Consider the following 18078-nt stretch of genomic DNA (forward strand, 5'->3'; position numbering starts at 1 on the left):
TAAACTTTGAGATATTTTATTATACAAATCGATACAAAATAACTGGTAGAAAATCTTCATGGTAAACATTAGGATTGGTTATGTGCCTTAGACTGAAGGAAGTGTAACTCCACCTGACAAATGTGTCATCCTGGTGCCAACATGGCGGCACATGTGGCAGTATGATGCCACGGATCGGCGCCAGGAAAGGAAAAGAACGGTAATTACTGGATACAATTTTCCGATATCCTATGGCTGGCAAATCAGTAGATGTGTTATCTATAATGTTCCGCATTCTTGTTCAGACTCTTGGAGTATCCCTGGTCCCAGGGGGAGAGGAGTGACTAGCACTCAGTGCTGGGAGTGAGCTGTAGACACCGGATCCCATGAAGACGGCTTCCCTGGTAGGACGATGGATACTTCAAAAGCCTGTACAAGCACCCCGAGCCCCAGCCAGTCAATATTCTTATTTGTTACAGTTGCCAGCTGGAATGATACTTCAATGATGTGTCCTGCTCAGTAAATGCCACATAGAGCCATGGGGGCCCTCAAAAGCCACAGATTTTTTTTTTTTTTCTTTTAAGAGAACCTGTCACTTTGCTGATTTAAGATAACGTGACTCTTGATACATCACTAATTTGCTTTTTGCATCTCTATGCTGCTCTGTTCATCAGAGAAAAAGAAAAAAAAAACACATACTCCTGAGTATGGGGGGGGGGGGGGGGTCATGTGACCTTATCTTATTCAAAACTCAGGCCTTGCTGGCCAATAGCTAGGCCTAAACACTGTCACATGGGGGAGGGACTTTTTCCACATATAAGGTATTCCTAAAATGTTAGCCAGGTATGCAAATCGACGGACACCGCAATCAACACAGATGTGTCCAGCCAATGGGAGGTTGCGCCCAGCCAATGAGAGGATGCGTCCAGCCAATGAGAGGATGCGCCCAGCCAATGAGAGGATGCGCCCAGCCAATGAGAGGATGCGCCCAGCCAATGAGAGGATGCGCCCAGCCAATGAGAGGATGCGCCCAGCCAATGGGAGGATGCGCCCAGCCAATGGGAGGATGCGCCCAGCCAATGGGGGGATGAGTCCAGCCAATGGGGGGATGAGTCCAGCCAATGGGAGGATGCGTCCAGCCAATGGCAGGATGCGTCCAGCCAATGGGAGGTTGTGTCCAGCCAATGGGAGGTTGCGTCCAGCCAATGGGAGGATGCGTCCAGCCAATGGGAGGATGTGTCCAGCCAATGATGCGTCCAGCCAATGGGAGGATGCGTCCAGCCAATGGGAGGATGCGTCCAGCCAATGGGAGGATGCGTCCAGCCAATGGGAGGTTGTGGCTGCAAAGAGGCGCTCAGAGCCGTTCGTATTGGGTGTACTTGTGGAGATGAGCGCGAGTATCTGTGAAGATCTGTGCAGCCTACAGCACACACATCACAATGACTTACAGGAGTGTGGGGGCTGCAAAGTGCTTATTTAAAGTGCTCCCTCATCAATATTCAAGCTAATAAAACCAAAAATAGAACCTGTGTTCATTACTTATTTTCAAGCCAGTGATGTCATCACTAGGTCTCTGTGCTTCTCTATACAATGCAGGCAGATTAGGGCTGGGGGGAGGGGCTGGCAGGATGCTGTACAGTGCCGGGACAAGGTCATTAAGTCGCCAAACTGTGCCCCCATCCCCCCCTTCCCATTCATGATGTGCAAGCTTAGGGGGTGGCACTCCCAGTTCTGGGTTTACAAGTGTAGTGATGCTGCTGTCACTACTGCTGTAAGCCTTGTAACAGAAGGCGCCCCCATCCCTGCAATAAATCATTGCGCCCAGGGCAGCTTCCCCTCCTGCCCACGAGTTGCCACCTCATCCCTTTAAACCCGAACAACTAATAGATTACACAGGTTCTGAGGCTAATTAAATGCAGATAAGGCACCAAGTGAATTTAATTACCACCTTAATCAGCCACAGAATCTGTGTAATTAATATGTGTTTGGGTTTAAAGGGATGAGATGGCAACCATATCCCCTGTCCCGGCCCTGGGGCTGTACATAGCTCCTTGAGCACTCAGCCCTGATGCAAGCAGTGGGAGGAGTTATTCAAATACCAAAATGCCTTGATGGGCGGGTGTCAGTCTGGAGGAGTGGGCGTTCCTAGGCAGGCTCCCCCCCAGGTAACGCCCACATGTGATGCTGATCCTCCAGGATTGGAAACTGAAATCCAATGAATGAAAGGGGCGGGGCCAGGGGCAGTCCAGCTGGGGAGAACAAATGACCAGATAACGCTGGATGTCCTCCAGCCAGGAAATCGGGGCAGGCTCTGTCTGGCTTGCTGCAGCTTCTAATGCAGATTGTGACAAGCTCACAGTGTTCAGTGAGATCAGAGGAAGCCATTGCAGTCCAGGAGAGAAGCCGGTACAATTGTGCAAGACTGAAGGGAAGGCCCGGAGGTCAGATCTGTATTAGTGTTAGCCCCCCCGATCGATTCTTATTGCCATCTGCGTTCCCCCATTAGGGAGATCAAGCCTCTCCGTTTGTCCTGGTGACTATTGGACAGTGGTGAGTCCATAGGAGAATCGAGCAAACTTTCCAAAAGGGAAAACCTGTCTAAGAGGGGATGTCCCTTCATTTCCCTGTCACTTCCTGTTGGGTCACCAGGACAGGAAGTGAGGGGAAATCTCCCCAAGGGGACAAGGTATGGGCTTTAACTCCGGGGGAAGAAGACACCGGGTTCTGAGACAAGGACACTTGATTCAGTAGAAATTAGATGTACAAAATGTAGCTTACATTTCACAAGCGGAGGGAGGGGGGGCAATTTACAAAGGTGGGCTACCGATCCGCGGGGGCGGGGTTATCCGCCTTCTTTTAGTTTTGTGATTTGGCAACAATTCCACTTTAACTCTTAATAGTGCAGGCCTTAGTCCTGAGTACAGGGCTATTTATGACCACCACGGGGTAACTCTGTCCCGTCTTTGTAAATCTCCTCGCCCACCCCCCCAAGGTTTCTCCACGGGTGAAAGTCTCTTTAAAAAGTCATTTGTTAAGGAATGTGTCACAACTCCCATTCGGTTCACAACTCATCCTGCCTCCGGACAGGCGAGTCCATTCCGAAGAAGGAGGACGACTTCTCCTGTAGGTCCCGCTCCCGCTTCACGAAGGCGGTGAAGGACGAGACGCAGTTGCCAATGAAGTGGTCGCTCTGGCCCAGGATGTAGAGGTCGATCTGGGCTACTTCCGGCTGGAGGCTGACCACCTTCACCTGGATGGAAAGAAGGAAAAACGTCAGTATCTGGGGTCATGGTTTGGGAAAGTCAGGCACACTCAGGAGCTGGAAGACTACATGTGATCAGCGTTGGACCTCAAGCAGCCCATTGGCTCTCCGAAGGGGGATCTCATACCTCCTTTCCCAAGGCTCTCTGCAACTCGGCGGTGTGGGAGGAGGAGTCGGTGGCCACGTACACGGATCTGGATTTGGTCTTCTTCACCCAGAGGGTCACGGCACGTTTGATCTCCCTGAGGTCCGGGAGACACATCTTCATAGTGAGGGGCGTGGCCTTGTGGCGGGCGTAGCCGACGCACTGCGGAGAGGCCATGAAATGAGGACCGGCTGTGCCGTCACTCACCATCTTACAAGCATTTACCTGCCGAGGAAACAAGAAATCGTTACTGACCGGCAAACATGAATCGCTTTCCAAATATTCAGGGAAATCAGTTTTTATAAATGAAGGAATAAGATTTACCGGGAGCTTCTCTGTATTCAGGAATAGGATTTGCAACACATTTCAGTAAAAGTTTCAAAAAATGAGAGACGGGGCAGAGAGGTGACAAACCTCGGGACTTTTAAGGTGTTTACATATAAAGATCGAAATCATCAGATTGCTTAAAATTACAATGGTTTTATTTAATTGAAGAATAAAAACATGAGAAGAAACGTTACATCCGTATCAAAAGGTAACATTGAATTAATAAAGCATATACAGACAAAGCACTACCAGTCTCAACATGTTTCACTCGACAGAGTTTCGTCAGGAGATTGATGGTGTGACTTTTTTGTACTGGGAATGAGAAACACATGGGTAAATGTCTCATGAACGTATTGAAAGATAATACATAGACATAAGCTTACACATATAAATGTGGCATAGAATAGAGGGAGCTATGCATAAATTACTTGAAAGAAAATAACATATCAGAACAAAGGGGCATAGAAACACATGAACACACAGAGCAACCAAATCTTACCAACACTGCTTCAAATCAATGAGTGATGAGAATGTAAAGATAAAATCAATGCATATAGCGTCCAATGATATGATATGTTATTTTCTTTCAAGTAATTTATGCATAGATCCCTCTATTCTATGCCAAATTTATATGTGTAAGCTTATGTCTATTTATTATCTTTCAATACGTTCATGAGACATTTACCCATGTGTTTATCATTCCCAGTACAAAAAAGTCACACCATCAATCTCCTGACGAAACTCTGTCGAGTGAAACATGTCGAGAGCGGTAGTGCTTTGTCTGTATATGCTTTATTAATTCAATGTTACCTTTTGATACGGATGTAACTTTCCTTCTTATGTTTTTATCCTTCAATTAAATAAAACCATTGTAATTTTAAGCAATCTGATGATTTTGATCTTTATATGTAAACACCTTAAAAGTCCAGAGGTTTGTCACCTCTCTGCCCCGTCTCTCATTTTTTGAAATTTCTTCCATTTGGGATGTGGTGTTTTTTTTTGGATTGATCCCTCCATCTTGCCCCATTTACATTTCAGTAAAACAAAGCAAAGGAATTCCAAATAAACATGAGTTAATGAGAGTCCCCCCTTACAATGGGGTACCCATCAGAGTCCCTATTTGCCTTTACATCAGAGCCCCCTTACATGAGAGGCCCCCCTTAAATCAGAGCTCCCATCAGATTCCCCCTTTACATGAGAATCCCTATTAGTGTCCTCCCGTACATCAGGGTCCCCACCTGAGCCCCCATTTACATCAGGGTCTCCACCAGAGTCTCTATCAAAATTTTCCTTTAAATCAGTCACCCCTTACATCAGGGTCCCCATGAAAGTCTGCCCATACATCAGAGCCCCCTTACATGAGAGGCCCCCCTTAAATCAGAGCCCCCATCAGATTCCCCCTTTTCATGAGAATCCCTATTAGAGTCTCCCCATACATCAGGGTCCCCATCAGAGTCCCCATTTACGTCAGGGTCTCCATCAGAGTCTTCCCTTATATTGAGGTCCCCATCAGAGTCCCTATAAAAGTTTGCCTTTACATTAGAGCCTTACATGACAGTTCCCATTACATGACAGTTCCCATTAGAGTCTCCCCTTACATGAGAAACCCCATCAGAGTCCCCCCCTTACATCTGGGTCCCCATCAGAGTCACTATTAAAATCCACCTTTACATCAGAACCCCACTTACATCAGGTTCCCGATCAGAGTCTGAGTGTACATTAGAATCCCCCTTTACATAAGAGTCTTTATCAGAGTTCCCCCTTTACATCCCATCGGAGCCCCTCCTTACATCATGGTCCACCTTTACCTAACACTTACAGTGTGACTGAGAGTCTGGAGTTCCCAGGAGTAAGGCTGCAGCAGCAGGTAAAAAAGAGGTAGGTCTGCACAGAGGAAGTGCTGTCCTCCTGTAAATGCTGGGGCAAGCACGTGATTGGATGTCAGCACACCAGAGGTTGTAGCAACCAACAATGGTACAATGACAGTGCAGTCAGAGGAAGCTGAACTGGAGACCAGAGTGGATTGTGGATGTTGGGAAGAAACAGAGACTGTATACCGACCTAAAGATCTGTGTGAGAAGCCACTGACTGAAGAGCGGACTGGGTAGGATTTGGCCCACAGGCCATAGTTTGGAGACCCCCGCTCTGGATTGTGCACCCCCATTGCAAGATTTTCACTCTATTCCACATTCAGATGACAACTCAAAATGTTGTTTTTCCCTTACTCTCAGTCCCTGTGACAATGGTCCCCAATACAAAGTAGGGAGGGTGAGTCTCCCCCAGTGGGAACACAGAATGTACAATCAGCTTTTAAAAAACAGGGTCCAGTGTGCTCTAGACTGTGCGTCCCCATTACAAAACGTTACCTCTATAACTCTTCAGGTGACACCCTAAAGTTTTGCATTTTCCCTTGTTTACATTCCCAGTGACAACTGTCCCCAGCACATGCAGCGGGGAAAATAATTATTTGATCCCCTGCAAATTTTATAAGTTTTCCCGCTTACAAAAAAATGAAGGGTCTATAATTGTTATCATAGGTGTATTTTAAATGATAGAGGCAGAACATCAACTAAAAATCCAGAAAAAACACATAAAACATATAAATGAAAGCGGAGTTCCACCCAAAAATGGAACTTCCGCTTTTCGGAATTCCCCCCCCCCCCTCTGGTGTCACATTTGGCACTTTCCAGGGGGGAGGGGGGGGGGGGAGCAGATACCCGTCTAATCCAGGTATTTGCTCCCACTTCTGGGCATAGATATCTGCAGTATCTGCGGATATCTACGCCATGTCCGGCGCCTCCTGTGTTCTGGGAGACCCACAGGTCCCAGAAGACAGCAGGGACCAGTGGGATCGCGCATCGTGACTCGCACATGCACAGTAAGGAACCAGGCTGTGAAGCCGCAAGGCTTCACGTCCTGATTCCCTTACAAAAGATGGCGGCGCCTCCACCCGGGAGCCAAGTGACGGATCGGCTTCGGGTGCCGACATCACGGGCGCCCTGGACAGGCCAGTGTCCATATTTTAAAAGTCAGCAGCTGCAGTGTTTGTAGCTGCTGACTTTAAAAAAAAAAAAAATTCGGGAGAAACCCTTGTTGGCCAGCACAGAGGTCAGACATTTCTTGTAGTTGGTGACCAGGTTTGCACACATCTCAGGAGAGAATTTGGTCCACTCTTCTTTACAGATCTTCTCTAAAGGTTTCTTGGCTGTCACTTGATAACTCGAAGTTTCAGCTCCCTCCATAAGTTTTCTATAGGATTAAGGTCTGGAGACTGGCTGGGCCACTCCATGACCTTAATGTGCTTCTTCTTGAGCCACTCCTTTGTTGCCTTGGTGGTATGTTTTGGGTCATTGTCATGCTGGAAGACCCATCCACGACCCATCTTCATTGTTCTGGCTGAGAGAAGAAGGTTCTCATCCAAGATTTTACATTACATGGCCCCGTCCATTGACCCCTCAATGCGGCAAAGTCGGCCTGTACCTTTAGCAGAAAAACAGCCCCAAAGCTCCGTGCTTTACTGTAGGGATGGCGTTTTTATGGTCATAGTCACCATTTTTCTTACCCAAAACACGCCGAGTTGAGTTATTGCCAAAGAGCTCAATTTTGGCCTCATCTGACCACAGCACTTTCTTCCAATCCTTCTCTGAATCATTTAGATCAGGGATATGCAATTAGCGGACCTCCAGCTGTTACAAAACTACAAGTCCCATCATGCTTCTACCTCTTTGTGTTATGCTTGTGGCTGTCAGAGTCTTGTAATGCCTCATGGGACTTGTAGTTCTGCAACATCTGGAGGTCCGCTAATTGCATATCCCTGATTTAGATGTTCATTGGCAAGACTGTACATGTGCCTTCTTGAAGATGGGGACTCTGCGTGTTTGGAAGTAGAAAAATGCTGACTATGACCCTAAGAACACCATTCCTACAGTCAAACATGGATGAGGAAACATTAAGCTTTGGGGCTGTTTCTCTGCCAAAGGTACAGACCAACTTTACCGCATTGAGGGACCAATGAACTGGGCCATGTATTGTAAGATATTGGATGAGAACCTTCTTCCCTCAGTCGGATGGGTCATGGATGGGTCTTTCAGCATGACAATGGCCCAAAACATACCACCAAGGCAACAAAGGAGTGTCTCAAGAAAAAGCACATTAAGGTCATGGAATGGCCTAGCCAGTCTCCAGATCTTAAACCTATAGAAAATTTATGGAGGGAGCTGAAACTTCTGGTTGCCAAGAGACGCCAGGAATCATTAAGGATTTAGAGAAGATCTGTAAAGAAGAATGGACCAAAATCCCTCCTGAGATGTGTGCAAACCTGGTCTCCAACTACAAGAAATGTCTGACCTCTGTGATGGCCAACAAGGGTTTCTCCACCAAGTACTAAGTCATATTTTCCTTGGGGATCAAATAATAATAATCACTGAACTGCAACTCAATTTATAACATTTGTATCATGTGTTTTTTTCTGGATTTTTAGTTGATATTCCGCCTCTATCATATAAAATAAACCTAAAATTAAAAATTATAGGCCCTTCATTTCTTTGTGGGCAAACTTACAAAATCTGCAGGGGATCAAATCATAATTTTCCCTCACTGTATATAGTGGTGAATATCCCCAGGAGGGAACATCAGGAGACAGCACTAGAAGCCGGACAGGGGTTCTAACACACCTAAACGCTCCACCACTGCCACGCTACCCAACACAAAGAACAAGTTGGGGCTTTCAATATAATTTCAGCATTTTGCATCTCTCAATGCAGTGTTAGCACCTTAGAACTGCTCATTGCATTGTTTAAATTGCCACAGGCTCAGTGATTCAGTTCGGCTGGTGTTGTGATCCAGGCACACAATCAGAGAACGGGACAAGACTGATGACCTCACTTTTCCCCACTGCAGTTAAGACAAACAGCTCGGTTACCGACACGCCACCTAGCCATCTACAAGACATTGATGGAAGATCACTACACTAATTATTACATTGTTATCGCCTGCTCACTCCTCAGCAAGCTCCCAGTGTAAAGACTAACAACTCTGTCTGAATGGTTCACAGGGGTCTCCCACCTTCACCCAGTCTGTGTAAGGGATAAACAGTAAGATAATACAAAGACTGCTTCTGCTACTTATACTAAAACCAGAAATTAAAAAGAAACAACAATATTACTTATTGAATAAACTTTAAAGAGCACCCGTCCTTTCACCTCTAATAACATTCTGTAATGGAGGAAAGCTGGAGTAGAGATTACTGTACATAGCTCAAAGCTTATAAAACCTGAATACTAGGGAGGTCATTACTTACCCAGTCCGATCCAATCCTCAGATGAACCCCCACAAAGGGTCTAACGAGTGAGTTCTGGATGTGCTTGTCCCCCTCTTCAACAATCTTTTTGGACCATACCATGTATTTCTGCAACCCTCGGTGCTCTTCCAGGACAGGAAACTGGGCAGGGGCTCCGGGGAGAGCCAGAACCGGGTGCGTAGAAGAAGGAAACCTGATAAAACAGCAGAAAGAGCGCCAATCTGTAGATCATTCTATCAAAATACATAAACTGCAAACAAAGCGTTACTAAACCCAGGAGCCTGCATTCACTATATCTGCTCTCTGACAGTACACAGAACATGGAAATGCAATTATTTTAGTAAATATAAACTGCAAAATACCTTTTCTCATCAGCAGTATATAGCAGTCTTGTGACTTCTATCAGTGTCTGGTTAAAGCTTGTAGGAGGAGTTTTCATTCTACTCTCACTGTCCTATAAGGCTGCAGGACCCCTGGTCCTCTGTCTGGACAGTGCTAATTGGCCCTGTGCTGATCAAATGCACTCTCCCAAGAAAAAAAAAAACTCTCTTGCAATACACACCAAACTGAGCATGTGCAGCTTGCCCCAAGGCTCTGTACTATCAGGAGATGGATTGGGGACTGTGGAAGAAGGGGAGGATCAGAGAAGACAGGATCAAACAGCCTTTTTACGCAATGCAGAGGATTGACCCCTTAGGTTCCACAGCGAGTATAACAAGAATGCTTTACTGCATATATGGACTGATTTTACTGCTGTGGGTTTAGTAGCACTGTAATAAAAATATAATTGCAATGCCCCAGCATTTGTGTAAAACAGGGATCTCCAAACTACGGCCTGTGGACCACATCTGGCCTGCTACAAGATTTTATCCGGATCCCAGCTAGGGTCAGTGGCGCATCACCAACACTGCACTGATTGACAATTAAGGTTAGCAGAGGCTGTCTGTGGTCTCCATTTCTGATGTAAGGGGGGACTCTGAGGGGGTCCCTGATGTAAGGGGGGACTCTGAGGGGGGCCCTGATGTAAGGGGGGACTCTGAGGGGGGCCCTGATGTAAGGGGGGACTCTGAGGGGGGCCCTGATGTAAGGGGGGACTCTGAGGGGGGCCCTGATGTAAGGGGGGACTCTGAGGGGGGCCCTGATGTAAGGGGGGACTCTGAGGGGGGCCCTGATGTAAGGGGGGACTCTGAGGGGGGCCCTGATGTAAGGGGGGACTCTGAGGGGGGCCCTGATGTAAGGGGGGACTCTGAGGGGGGCCCTGATGTAAGGGGGGACTCTGAGGGGGGCCCTGATGTAAGGGGGGACTCTGAGGGGGGCCCTGATGTAAGGGGGGACTCTGAGGGGGGCCCTGATGTAAGGGGGGACTCTGAGGGGGGCCCTGATGTAAGGGGGGGACTCTGAGGGGGTCCTTGATGTAAGGGGGGGGTTCTGAGGGGGTCCCTGATGTAAGGGGGGGCTCTGAGGGGTTCCCTGATGTAAAGAGGGGGTACTCTGAGGGGGTCCTTGATGTAAGGGGGGGGTTCTGAGGGGGTCCCTGATGTAAGGGGGGACTCTGAGGGGTTCCCTGATGTAAAGAGGGGGTACTCTGATGTAAGGGGGACTATGAGGAGGATCCTGATGTAGGAGGGAAGACTCTGATGAGGAACCTGATGTTGGGGGGGGGGGGGGGGACGACTCCAATGGGAAATGTAATGTATGGGGGGACTCTGATGGGTATTTTGTTTGGCCTTCAAACTGAAATGTTTGATTGGACTTAGATAAGATTGTGCATATTCATTAATGGCACCCAACTGCTCGAGTAGGGAAGCAGTATGTGTTCCTAGCATTGGGTCAGCCCTCACAAAATGTATCAATTTATTATAGTGCTGACAATTTACACAGCGCTTTACATACAGTACATTCCCATCAGTCGCCACCCTATAGGACCTTACAATCCAAGGTCCTCATCTCACTCAGATATTAGAGCCAAGTATCCTACCAGCATGTCTTTTGGGTGTGAGGGGAACCTGGAGCACCCAGAAGAAACACACACAAGCACTGAGAGAACATATAAACTCCATGCAGATAGTGTCCTTCCCAGGACCGGGGACCTCAGTGCTGCATTAAAGAGCAGTTCCACCCTCCCAATGGAAATATCATTCTTGCTCCCACTTAACTTTAATGTTTTTTTTCTGCTAAAATAACATACTTACATGCCCAGCAGAGCCAGCGTTGTCCTCTTTTCTTGCCCCTCCGTCCTGCTACAGGTCCTGTCCTGCACCTCCATCTTCCTTGCTTTACCCAACTGCAAGTCGCCTGTCTCTACTGGATCCTGCAAGCCAGCCCTGCCAATGACGTGGTGCCAGGTCTCGCACATGTGTATTCAGGTATCATTCTATGAATGGAGGACAGTAGGACAGTAATGCCTCCTGGAATATCAAAATCACTTATGCCAGAAAGAATTGCTCTCCTTCTTTCATAGAATGATAAGTAAAAGCACACAACATCAGATCTTTGTCTGGTCCTCCTCCAGACCCTGCACTTTTTGCCTCCCAGCTCCGCCCCCCCAGCTACTTCTCGACAGCAGCACAAGGTAAGGGGGTGCACTGTGGTGTAAGTGAGGGTGGGGGACTCTCGACTTTTGATGGTGGGGGGGGCTATAGATAGAATCGGCCCTTTGAAGGCGACCATAATGCTGATGCGGCCTGAGATGAAAATTGGACACCCCTGTCATAGATAAAAGCATTCAGCTTACCTGCTCATCCAAGCATCTTTGTAATAAGCGCTGAAGGTAATCCCATCAAATAGCTCAGAGCGGATGAAATCAATGTGAAAGTGATCCCAAAATGGACCAAATGGGTTGCCGTCCTTAAATAAAAAAAAAAAAAAAAAAAAAGTGAAATAGTCATCCAAACCTCGGCACAGCCTGTGAGGAGCTGCCTGTGTCCTCACTCAGGGGAGTCACCCGCTTTATGTCATAGGGAGAGGATATGATGAGAAGTCTATATGTGTACAGGTGTCCCCAGAACAGATGAGTGGGAAAGTTTCAACGGGGACACCTGCCGTACCAATGACACTAAGGAGATTTTTGTTTGGAGAGATTTCCTCACTTCCTGTTCTGTCTACTGGGCAGGAAGTTAGGGGAAATCTCTCTCCTACAGGACACACACAGCAATGCAAACCTGATAGAGGTTTAATTATCTCACACTCCATCCAAAACTGAGCTGGCTAGAGATAGTAGTCATGTAACGCGGAGCTCCAGGATCATCCAATGGGGGGGGGGGGGGGGGATTTACTAAAACTTTAGCGTGCAAAATCTGGTGCAGCTATGCACAGAAACCAATCAGCTTCCAGGTTTTTTTTTGTCAAAGCTTAATTGAACAAGCTGAAGTTAGAAGCTGATTGGTTACTATGCGCAGCTGCACCAGATTCTGAGTGCTCACAATTTTAGTAAATCTCCCCCATGTTGTCAAAATAGACGAGTCGTGTGTGTTCTTCCTTGAATCTTGGTGAATCTTTGTGTATTTCTTCCAGATCTGTGCAGTAATCCAGCGTGAGACTTCCTGCAATAAAGACCGCTCACTGCATCTCTTTATACTTGTGCAGGGTGACTGGTCTCGTCTCCGCCTCCTGCTGTAGTTGCCTGCAGGAAGCTTGTGGTGGGTGGAGCCTTCTGGACCCCTCCCACAGCTCTGCTCTCTGCACAGGTTATCTAAAGCATAGTGATAATGTATCTGCTACTTTTATGTGGTAATATCTGTGTTTGTATAGGCATTTATAGCCTTTGTGGCTATAGAGTACTACATTTAAGTGAAAGTTTTCATTCCAGGAGTTCAGCTTTAAATACATCCCATAAACATTTAGACTTTCTGGATAACATTAGGTTACTGACTGATATTACTGTCTGCCTGACAGGTACTCTTTATTCACCTTCATTGGACAGGACTGTTTGTCGGAGCTCCTCTGGGCAGCCGTTGTGAAGCAATAGGCCACGCGCTTGTCCGCCGGCCAAAGTCTGGGGGCCAACTTCTCCATGAACTCCTCCATGCTGACCACTCGGTGATACTTCCGCAGAGGAGCCAACTGGAAGAACTCCTCATAGGGAACGTGAATCTGGAAAACAGGAAGATTATTAGCCACTGGGGAAGCGTTGTGGTCAAATCTATATGTACAGTGGGGAAAAAAAAATTACTTGATCCCCTGCAGATTTTGTAAGTTCGCCAACTTACAAAGAAATGAAGGGACTATAATTATTTATCATAGGTGTATTTTAAATGATAGAGACACAATATCAACCAAAAAAAACAGAAAAAACACACGATACAAATGTTATAAATTGAGTTGCAGTTCAGTGAGTAAAATAAGTATTTGATCCCCAAGCAACCAACAATAATTCTGAGTCCTACAGACTGGCTACAGTATGTGCTCATGTGGTACACAGATTAGTCCTGTCAATGTAAAGAAGGTGTAAATGGGGGCGTGGCTTGGTCACGGCGGAGTGAAGACGCTCACTGCTAGAGTTCACGACTCCCGACCCGCCGAAAACAGTTGAAATGCCCACCTAACACTTTCTTTCGACCTGCCATGACATACCGCAAACACAGGAGGACCAGGGGAACGTCGAAAGCTGTCTCGGTGGCCCCGATCAGTCGGTTCTTCCAGAATAGAGCCCTTCTACAGCCTCCCCGGCGGGGACACGTGGTGGAAGGGAGCCTGCGGACTTACCTTCCCCATCCATGGCTGCCCCGTGCCTAGCTCGCTGGAGGGGCTGCCATCGCTCCTGAACCCATCGCCCAGCACTCCGAGCACCTCGGGTACTCCCACACAGTCGCCCCAGGTCGATTCCGACATCAGGGCCCTGCTTCGTGCACTTCCCACGAAAGCAGGCATGGAGGCGCTGGTCATAAGGGTGGAGGAACAGCATCATCGCGACTTCCACAAACTCCTCTACCAGGGTTCATGGGTTAGCTGACCGACTGAGCAAGAAGGAATCAGAGGCAAGCGCCCTGGAGCTCCGTGTTGCCCACCTGGAGAGGGAACACACAGCATTCCAGGAACATCTGCCGGGAGTACAGCTCCATGCGGAGGATTTAGAGAACCGGAGCCGCCGCAACAACTTACTTATCCGGGGGTTACCCGAGGCGACTGGCCCTGAGAGCTTACAAGCAACTGTTCTGGTGATCCTGCTTAGAGTCTTGGACACGGACCCCCCCGCCAGCCTGGAGTTTGATCGGGTGCACCGGGCGCTGGGACCCAAGCCGCCGGAGCACGACCGGCCCCGGGACGTGATTTACCGTCTCCATCGGTACGCTCAGAAGGACCAAATTATCGATGCTGCATGGTCTAAGGGCCAGATCGATTTCAATGGCACTCAAATCTCCATCTACCCGGACGTATCTAGGGCCACCCTGCAAAGGCGAGCCGTGTTGAAACCCCTGCTGGAGCCGCTACGCCGAGCAGCCCTGCCTTACCACTGGGCATTTCTGCTTCAACTGACTGCCCGCGGGGATAGTTCTTCCTTTCTCTTGCGACGCCACTTGGATCTCCCGGACCTGTTCGCCTTCCTGGACATGGAGCCAATACCCTTTCCAGACTGGCTGAGCCCGCTGCCTACCAGGTACTCCTACTCTGCACCTCGGGCCCCCAGTCCAGGTCTACCCCGCCGCTCCACCAGATGTAGGAGAGGAGACCAGATGCCAGTGCTAGTGCATGAACCTGAAATGTGAGCCCTGGGAACGACAAACGTAAGAAACGCCTGTCTTGGGCTGGAATGCCAAGTTAGAATCACTCATCTTGCACAGGAAACCGGATCTCGCTGTGCTGTGTGCATGGATCCTCCCTCCCACTAGGTTCTCCTGAGTCCCCCCCCCTTTTCTGCCCTCCGGGCCTCCCCCTCCTTCCGCCCCCACCCTTCTTCTCCCCCCTCCATGCTCCCCCACCCTATCTTCCCTTCTTCTCTCCTCTCCCCCTTTTCCACACCACCCCTCTTGCCCCCCCCCTCCCTTCCCCCCTGTCTTTCCCTCTCTTCCCTGTGGGTGCAGCCAGGCTGTGGCAGCCCGTATACAAGACAGCTCTGGCCTCTGCTTGGTCCGTGAACCAGGGGCCTACCACCTTCCAGGGCCGTGTTCGGCAGTTTGCATTACATCATGTTTTTTCCCATTTGTTCTTTTTATTTTTTATTGTATTTTGTTCCTTGCCTATTTTTACTGTTCTTTCACTGTTACACTGATGGTTATGTGCTAAAACAAAAGGTAAAATCAGTTCCTGCTGCCTCTTCCTACTCGCGAGGATTTGGCGCATGGGACAAGCCATGCCGACTGCTTAGCCATCTACGAGAAGGGCACTTGTATTGGCTTCTCTTGGCATTTCAGCTACTCAAGTATTTTGTTTCATGTTGTTGTAAACAGTGCGGGTGGGGATAGGGAGCTTCTGTCCCCTGCTGTGCACAACCGCTTCCCCCACATAGGGTTGCACCAGTTAAGCGGCTCCATCCTTGGGGTCACTGGGGTGCATTAAGACTAGGTCTCTCCTACGGCATATTAGCTGTCTTTGTTTCCTCTTGGTCTCCTTCTCACCTCTCCTTACCCTTATTTCCCGCTCTAAACCACCCCCCCTTTTCTTTTCTATTTTGTGTTTTCGTTGACCTCATGCCTCCACCAGCTCCTACCATGACCACGGGTAAAACAGAGCCTGTTCGTCTTGTCTCTAATAATGTAAATGGGCTAAACCCCCCCCGGAGAAATGCTCCATGGTGCTGGCTAACCCGAACGTTATGAAAGCTCACAAAAGGGGTGAGTGTCTTGATCCGTGGTACAACCCAGTGGTTGGAGAAGGATCAATGGAGCGATATTTAGGGGAGGGCACTGTTTGTAAAGGGAACGCTAGAGGGCTCCTTGGTCACTCTGGTGAACTTATACCTCCCTAATTCAAATCAGATCATTTTCTTGACCAAACTTGGGGAGTTTGATGAAGGGGCACTGATCCTGAGGGGGGCGGGTGACATGAACTTCGTCTGAGAGCCCAGCAAGCTCGAACGTTTATCCCCGAACTTCTCAACGATACCCATAATAAGGTCCATGCTACAGAGGACATAGCAGGCCAGTTCCGGAGATATTATACCTCTCTATATTATAATTCCACCGAACAGAAGAACATACAGGATTACCTACTAAGATCGGGACTCCCTCATCTCTCAGATGAGGAATTAGCTGAACTAGAGAAACCCATCTCTGCAGACGAGGTGGCTCTGGCGATGGCATGCATGCAACTGGTAAAAGCCCCGGGTCCAGATGGCTATTCCCTTCTATATTACAAGACCTTTGGGGAGCTTCTGACCCCACATTTTCTCTCTGCATATAATGCTGTGGGAGAAGGGACCGCCCTCCCGGGAGACACACTGCGTGCATACATTGCGGTGATCCCGAAGGAGGGTAAGGACTTGGTGGCCAAGGAGAAAGGCCTCAGCGAGCAATTCTCAAAAAAATGGTTTTATTGGCACGAATTGTCTACTCTGAGGAATATGTGGAGCGGACGGCTTAGTTCCCCTGTGGCACGACGAATCTGGAAGCTCCCCAGCTCTTCTAAACACAAAACAGTGCTTGCCGTGGAAAATCGGTCATGCGAGATGCGGAACCTCCCTAATTCTCTGTAGATAGGTGCTACTCTTACAGATAGAAGACCTTCATTATAATATTGTGATCTCTGCCCCATTGATTATGTTTTGGGGGAGCTCATTGATACTTTTATGCATACCATTGGGGTTGTCTCTGTATTTCTGCATGTTCGTCCTTCTTAAATAAAGAATTAAAAAAAAATGTAAGAAGGTGCTCCTAATGACAACTCGTTATGTGTATAAAAGACACCTGTCCACGGAACCTCTTTCTTCCAATCAAACCTCACCATCATGGGCAACACCAAAGAACTGTCAAAGGATGTCAGGGACACGATTGTAGACCTGCACAAGGCTGGAATGGGCTACAAGACCATCAGCAAGAAGCTTGGTGAGAAGGAGACAACTGTTGGAGCGATTATTCACAAATGGAAGAAATACAAAATAACAATCAATCACCCTCGGTCTGGAGCTCCATGCAAGATTTCGCCTCATGGGGTAAGGATGATCATGAGAAAAGTGAAGGATCAGCCCAGAACTACACAGGAGGAGCTTGTGAACGATCTCAAGGCAGTTGGGACCACAGTCACCAAACAAACAAACCATTGGTAACACAATATGCTGCCATGGATATTATCCTGCAGCACCTGCAATATCGCCTCCTCAAGAAGGCACATGTACAGGCCCCTCTGAAGTCTGCCAATGAACATCTAAATGATTCAGAGAAGGATTGGGAGAAAGTGCTGTGGTCAGATGAGGCCAAAATTAAGCTCTTTGCCATTAATTCGATTCGCCCTGTTTAGAGGGGAAAAAAAAGCTGGCTATGACCCTAAGAACACCATCCCTACAGTGAAGCACGGAGGTGGAAACATGATGCTTTAGGGCTGTTTCTCTGCTAAAGGAACAGGCCGACTTTGCTGCATTGAGGGGCCAATGGATGGGGCCATGTATTGTAAGATCTTGGATGAGAACCGAGAAACTTCTTCCCTCAGCCAGAACAATTAAAATGGGTGGTGGATGGGTTTTCCACCATGACAATGACCCAAAACATACCGCCAAGGCAACAAAGGAGTGGCTTAAGAAGAAGCACATTAAGGTTATGGATGGGGCCTAGTCAGTCTCCAGACCTTAATCCTATAGAAAATGTATGGGGGGAGCTGAAACTTCGAGTTATCAAGTGAAAGCCAAGAAATCTTTAGAGAAGATCTGTAAAGAAGAGTGGACCAAAATCCCTACTGAGATGTGTGCAAACCTGGTCACCAACTACAAGAAACGTCTGACCTCTGTGCTGGCCAACAAAGGTTTCTCCACCAAGTACAAAGTCACGTTTTACTTGGGGATCAAATATTTATTTTACTCACTGAACTGCAACTCAAATTATAACATTTGTATCGTGTGTTATTTCTGGATTTTTGGTTGATATTCTGTCTCTATCATTAAAAATACACCTATGATAAAAACTATAGACCCTTCATTTC

General features: G+C 47.9%; 1 protein-coding gene across 2 annotated transcripts in view; it reads right to left on the reverse strand.

Moving 5' to 3' along the window:
- The window catches only part of POFUT1 (protein O-fucosyltransferase 1), a 24085-nt gene continuing 6007 nt past the window's right edge, over positions 1-18078 (reverse strand). For both annotated transcript variants that reach the window (XM_073607292.1, XM_073607291.1), the window contains exons 3-7: positions 12922-13104; positions 11747-11859; positions 9013-9205; positions 3369-3611; positions 1-3229 (exon numbers count right to left, since the gene is read on the reverse strand). In XM_073607292.1, the coding sequence (XP_073463393.1) occupies positions 3041-3229; positions 3369-3611; positions 9013-9205; positions 11747-11859; positions 12922-13104 (921 nt within the window). In that variant the 3' untranslated portion in view covers positions 1-3040. The remainder of the gene's footprint in view (positions 3230-3368; positions 3612-9012; positions 9206-11746; positions 11860-12921; positions 13105-18078) is intronic.

The sequence above is a fragment of the Aquarana catesbeiana genome, linkage group LG12, assembly GCF_042186555.1.
Source record: "Aquarana catesbeiana isolate 2022-GZ linkage group LG12, ASM4218655v1, whole genome shotgun sequence".
Classification (NCBI taxonomy): domain Eukaryota; kingdom Metazoa; phylum Chordata; class Amphibia; order Anura; family Ranidae; genus Aquarana; species Aquarana catesbeiana.